Raw genomic sequence first — 9994 nt, 5'->3', positions numbered from 1 at the left:
TTTGGTTTAGAATCCACTGTGCCAGTTTGTTACAAAAGAAACAATGGAACAAATAAACCCCCTCAAAAACAACAACAACAAAAAACATCTCCAAAAAACAAAAATCAAACTGCATTAGAAACAGTAGCAGTCACTCTCAGAGCTGTGAACAGGAGTCAAACAGTGCACTAGCATGCTTCTGCCTCCGGTCTGGGGAACCTCGACTCACTACCATTTGTTCCCAAAGCAGTAATTCTCAAGTTCATCACTTTTAATTACTCAACCAGTTTTGTGTCTTCTTGCAGTAATTACGTAGATATGCTTACGTTGCCTCTGACTCACTGTAAGTGGCCAAATAAAAAATTACATTTAAACACCACAATCTGTATTTAAATGGTAAATGGAGTGTTTCTTATACAGCACTTTTCTACTCTGAGCACTCAAAGCGCTTTATGCAACATGCCTCATTCACCCATTCATACAAACACTTTTTTTCTACATAAGAGCTTATTACATAACATTTACATTCTGATGGATGCATAGGAGACGAACTTGGGGTTAGTATCTTGTCAAGTGAACACCAACACAGTTTTCTTATATATTGATACTGTGTTTATTTAGAGACCTGGAATGTAAATGTGCCTTTCTTTAGGACTTTGGGTCAACTTCTGTTGTTTAAATGTGCTACAGGCTATAAAGAATTGACGTAACAATATTTTTTCATTTCAAAAACAAAAAACAAACCAAAATAAGCTACAGTTTGCTACAGTGGGGTTAGGTTAACTGGTGGTTCAAATTGTCCATCGTTGTGAATGTGAGTGTCTCTGTGTTAGCCCTATGATAGACTGGCAGACAGGTGCTGGATCCGCCTCTGCTGATCACCAGTTAGATGTTCGGTTTGTTCTTGATGACAGAAAACTTCAGCTGCTCTAGTTGACAAACACAAAGGCCCACATTCATCTTTTCCAAAAAGTTTTACTTATTTCAATAACAGATAAAACAATCACTCTAAGGATGTTTCACACTGAAGTATTTACTTCAATTCAATCCAGTTCAGTTATTTATACTCATCACAACACACACACAAAAAATGGCCTCTCATGAAAAGGCTAAAAGGTGTTTCACATCGATTTTTTAATTGTAAATACTAAATACTAAACAGCAGTTGACACCATAAAACTCTCTTGCAGAGCTGGAACTCATTTCATTTTTCACATAAACATGACTTTTTTTTTCTTTCATTTTAAACTATCCAGGTTCTCAGAGCTGTTTAACTCAGTAATGTTAATGATTACACAAACTCTTCAAAACCCCTTAGTGCATCGTGGGGCAGATGTTTGTTTATTTGCTTGTTTTTTGTTTCTTCTTTTGTTTTTTATGCATCATCTGATCAGATGCAAACAATACTAACTAAGAAATACTAACAATTAATAATAAGAATGTTGATGTTAGAACACATCCAAAATGTTCAGCTCCACTTGCTGCTGATAAACACTCGACTGCTGGGAAATACACACCTGTTTCAACCAAATGGCGTCAATATCCAGATAACAGCAGGAACCAACTGGAAACATGATAGTGGACAGAACTGCAGTGAAACTAAAGTAATCGCTTCAGTTTGTTTTTAATGTTAACACAACATACTTGTATTAGTTCAATCCCAGCCGAGACTAAAAATATAAGTTCAATAAATCAATCAACTGAGAGCTCTTACAGATGTATTTAAAAAAAATAATAGCAATAATCTACATGTTACATTTTAGTGAATTATATGAAAAAAAACAGTTTTGTTAAACACTGAGCTCTGCTTTAAAATTTCACAAATAAATTCAATAGAAGTAAAAAGTGCAACAGTTAGTCTCGTGAATTTTAATAATTTAGCTATTAATTTATGGGTTGAGTTTATGCCCTAATTTTTCGAAACATTGTTAATTGATTTCAAATATTTGGAATTAAGTTAAAAATAAATCAAAAAATGTATTAGTTTCCCAACAATAAGAAGAGGAAGATCAATAATGGGAACAATAAATATCTCGGGATTTAGTTATTCTAAATACTTTACTTGGTTATTTTACTTTAACACCATTTTGAAACTTTCCTTTACTCATTTACTAACATTTGTCAGGAAACACTGACGAATGTTTGATGTAACTGTCTTTAACAACTAAACCCATGACAAAGGTAAACATCAGGCATCAACAGATGAGGCATAAGTGGGGAACAGCTAAAAACAGGACACTGTTGGAATGAAGAGGACCTATGGAATCTTTGCTATCCAGCACCCAGACTGACGGCAAAACAACTAGTAGCTCAATGTTCCAACATTTGGAAGAAGAAAGTGCTATCACAGTTGGAGATCAATAAGGTACAAAAAATGCTACGCCAAGGAGGAGATATTATCATCCCCACCCAAGATTGAGCACCAAGTATGGAGCGAGAGCAGCTGACCCGACAGATAGGATTGTGGCGAAGTTGGAAACCTGAAACCTGTATTTGATTACCAAGACAATGTGAGGGATGTGATTGCTGCATTACGGACAACCAGAAGGAGAAGACCATGTTAGGGAAGGGAAGGAAGGAAGGAAGGAAGCTAACTATACAGCAAACTGCCAAGCAAAAAAATGGCATGCAAGCAGAGTGCAGTGGCCAGTGCAACACAAAATTTGGGTCCTTTACTCCAAGTAGTGGTCAGCGCAGAGCATTCCATTCCATTCCATCCATTCCTATGTGAAGCGCCTTAAGGATGCCCTTGAGACACCCAGCACGTAACAGTGGAGTGCAAGATGCTAGCAGGCAGGGCATACATGGAACGCCGTAACCAAGTGGCTGGCATATTATACAGGAACATGTATGACATCCAGAGGTCAAAATGGGACACACCCACTAGGGTGGTCTGGAATTACCGAGCTACGATGCTGTGGGACTTCCAGACATAGGCAGACAAACCGGTGATGGCTAACAAATCAGACATAGTAGTGATGGACAAGCAGAGGAAGACAGCTGTAGTGATAGACACAGCAATACTGAATGACAGCAACATTAGAAAGAAGGAACACGAAAAGCTGGAGAAGTGCCGTGGGCTGAGAGAAGAATTCTGGGTCAGGTCAGTTCCTTAATCTCTGACACATCAAATTCACCAGGGAGGATATGAAAAGTGGCAGGTTAGCCTTCTTAGACTGTGAGATTTCCATCAGTAATGGGGGACATCTAAAAGCTGACGTGTATCATAAACCTACGCATACGGATCAGTATCTAAGGTTTGACTCTCATCATCCACTGGTGCACAAACTGGGTGTCATCAGGACGCTACAACACAGAGCGAACACCATCCCCACTGACACAGCAGCCAAGGAGGCAGAAAAACAGCACATCAAGAAGGCCCTGAGTAAATGTGGTTATCCCAGCTGGACTTTTGTCAAAGCTGGGAAGGCACCTAAAGAAAGCTCCAGCCGATCCAGGACAACCGCTGCCCAAGCGAAAACCTGTAGTGATCCCATATGTGTCAGGAGTATCGGAACAGTTGAGACGCATTTTTTCTAAACACCGGGTCTCTGTGGCTTTTAAACCCCAAAATACGCTGCGCCAAAAACTGGTCCACCCCAAGGATCGGGTCCCCCGACACAAACAGAGTAACATAGTGTACGCTGTTAAGTGCCAGGAGGATTGCCAGGATTTATACATCGGGGAAACCAAACAACCTCTGGCGAAGCGGATGGCACAACACAGAAGAGCAACCTCGTCAGGCCAGGACTCTGCAGTCTATTTACACCTACAGGCCAGTGGACACTCTTTCAATAATGAGGATGTACACATCCTGGACAGGGAGGAACGCTGGTTTGAGTGCGGAGTCAAGGAGGCCATTTACGTGAAAAGGGAAAGACCATCTCTGAATCGAGGAGGGGGCCTAAGGGTACATCTGTCACCATCTTACAATGCTGTGATTGCAGCCATTCCCCAACTCTCTGTGAATGGTACTCATGGTTATTGATCAGTGGGGTTTGATCAGTGGTGATGAGAATTTGCATAATTAAGATTAAGGAACTGACCTCCCAGCCCATTGTTCATTCAGTGGGCTGGTTTCAGTCATTTTGCAAATGTACTGTTTATAAGATTGGGGAAACTTGCAGTCAGCTGAGACTGAAGAAGTCACCTGGATGAGTGACGAAACATTTCTCCCACAAAACGTTACGTCCAGATGAACAGAATCAACTTTTGGAGATTTACTTACCTGGATGATTGAGCATGCATCATGACGTTTGCTGCTTGTCAGCATCACCTGCTAAAACTCCCACTGTCCACTGATAAGTTGTTGCCTATAACCGCCCTGGTTCCATCCAATCACATCACACCCCTGCTGTATAAAAGCTCCTCCAACAGGCTGACCTGACATGATCTAGCCATGGCCTTCCTGTGGATCCTCTCCTGCCTCGCCTTCATTGGCACCGCCTACGGTGAGAGAAACTCTCTAATGTTACAGCTCATTGGGTGAAGCATGTTGTTTAATTTTACAATTAGTGCCAATGTGACAGTTACATTAATTTGATTGTTGTTAATGGTGTAATTCTGATGTTCCGATGTCACCAGGGTGCGGTGTTCCCGCCATCCGTCCTGTCATCACCGGTTATGCCCGTATTGTAAACGGTGAGGAGGCAGTGCCTCACTCCTGGCCCTGGCAGGTGTCCCTCCAGGTAAACAAAGAAACAAAGACACACACACTTTCACAGCTCATCACACAATCAGGTGGAAATGTCTAACCGTTGATGTTCATTTTGCTGTAACAGGACTACACCGGCTTCCACTTCTGTGGTGGTTCTCTCATCAATGAGAACTGGGTGGTGACAGCTGCTCACTGCACCATCAGGTAACTTTAAGCTGGTTTTGAAGACTGAAAACTCCAATTAAGACATAGAGTCATGTTTGATGAAGAGAATCCTTGTTTAGAGGGCATTGCTGTGTATCTGGGGTAGAATAAAACTCAGTACAAACACAGTTTTTAGGTGATGTGGTGATTTCAGAAATGCCCACATGCTTCTGTTCTTTTCTGTGCAGGACCTCCGACCGTGTGATCCTCGGAGAGCACGACCGTTCCTCCAGTGCCGAGAACATCCAGACCCTGGCTCCCGGCAAGGTGGGTGAAACACTGCATCAGCTTTTCATCGTATAGCCACATGTCAGGGTTTGTCGGCCACTCATAACGATGTCACTTCCCAACAGGTGTTCAGGCACCCCAACTACAACAGTTACACCATCAACAACGACATCACACTCATCAAGCTGGCCACCCCTGCCCAACTGGGCACACGTGTTTCCCCAGTTTGTGTGGCCGAGACTTCCGACAACTTCCCCGGAGGCTTGAGGTGTGTGACCACTGGCTGGGGTCTGACCCGCTACAACGGTAAGAGCTCACCCACTTTTTTGAAGCAGGCTGTGCTGAAAACCTGTTATTCTTTGTTATACTGTCTTCATAGACACTGATTCGTTAAACAGTTATTAGATAGGGATTTACACCAAACAGCTACATATACGTGGGTCTGGACTGTAATGAGACCACCAGGTGGAGCTTTAACAGTTGTGCTAAAACATGAGGAATGATAGAGCATGATAAAAAAGTCTCTAATGTCTGATGTGTGTGTGTGTGTGTTGCAGCTGCCAACACACCACCCCGTCTGCAGCAGGCTGCCCTGCCCCTGCTGACCAACACTAACTGCCAGTCTTACTGGGGTAGCCAAGTCACTGATCTGATGATCTGCGCTGGAGCCTCCGGAGTCTCCTCCTGCATGGTGAGTGGGACCTCCATCGAATACAGAAGCGCTGATGCTGAGCTTTTAATGCGATGGCTGTGGGTCAGGCGTTAGATCAGTAAACCTACTAATCAGAAGGTGGCTGGTTTGAGCCCTGGTTTCTAAAGTCTGCATGCCAAATATCCTTGAGCAACAAACAAAGCGCTCCGATGCATCGAAAGAGCATAGGAAAAAAGGCATGGCAGAATGGGTGAATGAGGCAAGTTGTGTAAAGCGCTTTGAGTGCTCAGATAAAGTAGAAAAGCAGTCCATTTAGCTTTTTGTAACATCTTATTTATTCTTATTTTTCAGGGTGACTCTGGTGGCCCTCTGGTCTGTGAGAAATCTGGAGCCTGGACTCTGGTTGGTATTGTGTCCTGGGGAAGCTCAACTTGCTCTACCTCCACTCCCGCAGTCTATGCCCGTGTCACCAAGCTGCGTGCCTGGATCGACCAGACCATCGCTGCCAACTGAGCATGTCACATATGAGAGGTTGCAGCATCAAGCTAATCCTCAATAAAACACGGAAACTCTGAAACTGACCTGCTCGTGAACGTGTCGTTTTCTCCTATTATTCATTTTCATTAAAGACATCGAGCATTTGGTGAATGAAGTGTGGTGAACTCGAGAAGAGTTTTGTCACGTTGGACTTACCTGGTGTTCAGCAGTGCCAGAATCAGGTTGGCCGAGCCATACATAAATCCTGGAATAAGCGAATAAGAAATAGCCTGGCTCAGTTTAAAATACACCTGCCAACATTATGAAATCTTTGAGGTCTAAGTCATTAGTAGTGATAATTCTAACCCTTTGTGTTTTGGAGAAAAGCAAGAATGACTTTTTTATGGTCAAAATCCAAATATCTTTTGTTCTTTGATTGCAATAGAATGACATATTCATGAAAATAACCTACAGGCAAAAGGTTATGATTGTGGTCATCTCTTACGATTTCGTAGACCTCGCAGGATTAAAGCACAATCTAAAAATAGATTTCTTTGTCCTTCTTAATTCAGTGATTCATATGTAAACACATCTTTGGGTTACACTGAGAAGATTACGCACACTGTTGGGTTATTTTTCTTTTTGAGAGAAGACAAATAAACTCACAGTAAAAGTTTTCAAAATTTATTAAACAGTTAAAGGTTCAACTTAATTTTACAAGGCGCCACAGACCTCCCTCTTTCCAGACATAGAAAGGCCACTGCACACAAGCAGTAAACACTTTTATTATGAGACACACAAACACAATTCTAATATGACTGGTTAAAAAGTTGAGGGGTAGCCACTGTTTAGACTTGGCTTCTCCCTTATTTGGGGCGTAGTCCGGCCCTTGGCTCATCTTACATCTCCAGGAACGGACATCTCCCTGTAAGGAGAAGAAAGACAACTCCCTACCTATTCCAACATGTCCCCATCAGTTATTTATTACAGCACATTTAGTGCAACACAGAACAAAAAGATCACAGATCGTATTTGCTGTACAAGTTTCTACCTTCGCTTCTCATCACAGCAGCTTGTTATCAGGTGCCTCTTGGTGGGCACACGTGGCCAACTCAGCAGCAGTAACAGGTGTCTGTTACATAAACTGTTATATAAAAACCAGCATTATTAGGAAATGTTCAGACAAGAGAGGGTTTTCAGGAAACACCACTAAATGCTCAGTTTCTATGTCAGATGTTAGAATAAGATGTTAAAATCACCCACAATGATTATTGTATCTGAGCTGAGCACTAAATCAGATAAAAAGTCTAATCAATCAGACAGAAACTCTGCGTAAGGCCCAGGTGGACGATAGATAATCACAAATAAGACTGTTTTTTGAGTTTTCCAGCTAGGGTGGACAGGGCTAAGCACCAGACTTTCAAATGAATTGAATGTCTGTCTTGGTCTTTGGTTAATTAATAAGCTGGTCTGGAATACTGCTGCCACCCCTCCTCCTCAGCCTGTGCTTTGGGGTTTCTGATGGTTAGAATAACTCGGGGGTGTTGATTCATTTAAACTAACATAATCATCCTGCTGTAACCAGGTTTCTATAAGGCAGAGTAAATCCATTTGTTGATCAATTATTAAGTGGCTCATCCCTGATTGAAGAAAATAAGAACAACCCCAGGTTTCTCTTCAGCACTGTAGCCAGGCTGACAAAAAGTCCGAGCTCTGTTGAGCCAACCATTCCTTCAACATTAACTAGTAATAACTTCATGAATTTCTTTACAAATAAAATTTTAACCATTAGAGAAAAAATTACTCAAAATCATCCCACAGATGTAACATTATCTACAGCTACTTTTAGTACCATTGATATTCATTTAGACTCTTTTTCTCCAATTGATCTTTCTGAGTTAACTTCAATAATTACTTCCTCCAAACCATCAACGTGTCTTTTAGACCCCATTCCTACAAAACTGCTCAAAGAAGTCCTGCCATTAATTAATGCTTCGATCTTAAATATGATCAACCTATCTCTAATAATCGGCTATGTACCACAGGCCTTCAAGGTGGCTGTAGTTAAACCTTTACTTAAAAAGCATCTCTAGACCCAGCTGTCTTAGCTAATTATAGGCCAATCTCCAACCTTCCTTTTATATCAAAAATCCTTGAAAGAGTAGTTGTCAAACAGCTAACAGATCATCTGCAGAGGAATGGCTTATTTGAAGAGTTTCAGTCAGGTTTCAGAGCTCATCACAGCACAGAAACAGCTTTAGTGAAGGTTACAAATGATCTTCTTATGGCCTCTGACAGTGGACTCATCTCTGTGCTTGTCCTGCTAGACCTCAGTGCTGCGTTCGATACTGTTGACCATAATATCCTAGTAGAGCGATTAGAACATGCTGTAGGTATTACAGGTACTGCACTGCAGTGGTTTGTATCATATCTATCTAATAGACTCCAATTTGTTCATGTAAATGGAGAGTCCTCTTCAGACACTAAGGTCAACTATGGTGTTCCACAGGGTTCAGTGCTAGGACCAATTCTGTTTACATTATACATGCTTCCCTTAGGCAGCATCATTAGAAGACATAGCATACATTTTCACTGCTATGCTGATGACACGCAGCTCTATCTATCCATGAAGCCAGGTAACACACACCAATTAGTTAAACTGCAGGAATGTCTTAAAGACATAAAGACCTGGATGGCCGCTAACTTTCTGCTTCTTAATTCAGATCAAACTGAGGTTATTGTACTCGGCCCTGAAAATCTTAGAAATATGGTATCTAACCAGATTCTTACTCTGGATGGCATTACCTTGGCCTACAGTAACACTGTGAGGAACCTTGGAGTCATTTTGACCAGGACATGTCCTTCAATGCACATATTAAACAAATATGTAAGACTGGTTTCTTCCATTTGTGCAACATCTCTAAAATTAGAAATATCCTGTCTCAGAGTGATGCTGAAAAACTAGTTCATGCATTTATTACTTCCAGGCTGGACTACTGTAATTCTTTATTATCAGGATGTCCTAAAAACTCGCTGAAAAGTCTTCAGTTAATCCAAAATGCTGCAGCAAGAGTCCTGACAGGGACTAGGAAGAGAGAGCATATTTCTCCTGTATTGGCTTCCCTTCACTGGCTTCCTGTTAAATCCAGAATTGAATTCAAAATCCTGCTCCTCACATACAAGGTCTTAAATAATCAGGCCCCATCTTATCTTAATGACCTTGTAGTACCATATCACCCTATTAGAGCACTTCGCTCTCACACTGCAGGCCTACTTGTTGTTCCTAGAGTATTTAAAAGTAGAATGGGAGGCAGAGCCTTCAGTTTTCAGGCCCCTCTTCTGTGGAACCAGCTTCCAGTTTGGATTCGGGAGACAGACACTATCTCTACTTTCAAGATTAGGCTTCAAACTTTCCTTTTTGCTAAAGCATATAGTTAGGGCTGGACCAGGTGACCCTGAATCCTCCCTTAGTTATGCTGCAATAGACGTAGGCTGCCGGGGATTCCCATGATGCACTGAGTATTTCCTTTTCAGTCACCTTTCTCACTCACTATGTGTTAACAGACCTCTCTGCATCGAATCATATCTGTTATTAATCTCTGTCTCTCTTCCACAGCATGTCTTTATCCTGTCTTCCTTCTCTCACCCCAACCGGTCGCAGCAGATGGCCCCGCCCCTCCCTGAGCCTGGTTCTGGCGGAGGTTTCTTCCTGTTAAAAGGGAGTTTTTCCTTCCCACTGTCGCCTAAATGCTTGCACATAGGGAGTTATACGATTGTTGGGTTTTTCTCTGTATGTA

General features: G+C 41.9%; 1 protein-coding gene across 1 annotated transcript; it reads left to right on the top strand.

The window, feature by feature from the left end:
• Window positions 1-4281: 4281 nt before the first annotated feature.
• LOC100708221 (chymotrypsinogen A) lies at window positions 4282-6301 on the top strand. Its single transcript, XM_019361226.2, has 7 exons — window positions 4282-4430; window positions 4564-4667; window positions 4761-4840; window positions 5029-5107; window positions 5194-5374; window positions 5626-5759; window positions 6072-6301. The coding sequence occupies exons 1-7, from the start codon at window positions 4379-4381 to the stop codon at window positions 6231-6233; spliced, it is 792 nt and encodes a 263-aa protein (XP_019216771.1). The 5' UTR covers window positions 4282-4378; the 3' UTR covers window positions 6234-6301.
• Window positions 6302-9994: the final 3693 nt, after the last annotated feature.

This window comes from Oreochromis niloticus, linkage group LG1 (assembly GCF_001858045.2).
Source record: "Oreochromis niloticus isolate F11D_XX linkage group LG1, O_niloticus_UMD_NMBU, whole genome shotgun sequence".
Classification (NCBI taxonomy): Eukaryota; Metazoa; Chordata; class Actinopteri; order Cichliformes; family Cichlidae; genus Oreochromis; species Oreochromis niloticus.
The sequence above is the reverse complement of the archived record's forward strand: the minus strand, read 5'-3'. Positions and strand labels throughout refer to the sequence as shown.

Coding starts and splice junctions, on each gene's coding strand:
- LOC100708221 (XM_019361226.2), top strand. CDS start 4,379: ATGGCCTTCCTGTGGATCCTCTCCTGCCTCGCCTTCATTGGCACCGCC. Junction 5,375..5,625: donor GGGTCTGACCCGCTACAACG/GTAAGAGCTCAC, acceptor TGTGTGTTGCAG/CTGCCAACACACCACCCCGT. Junction 5,760..6,071: donor CCGGAGTCTCCTCCTGCATG/GTGAGTGGGACC, acceptor CTTATTTTTCAG/GGTGACTCTGGTGGCCCTCT.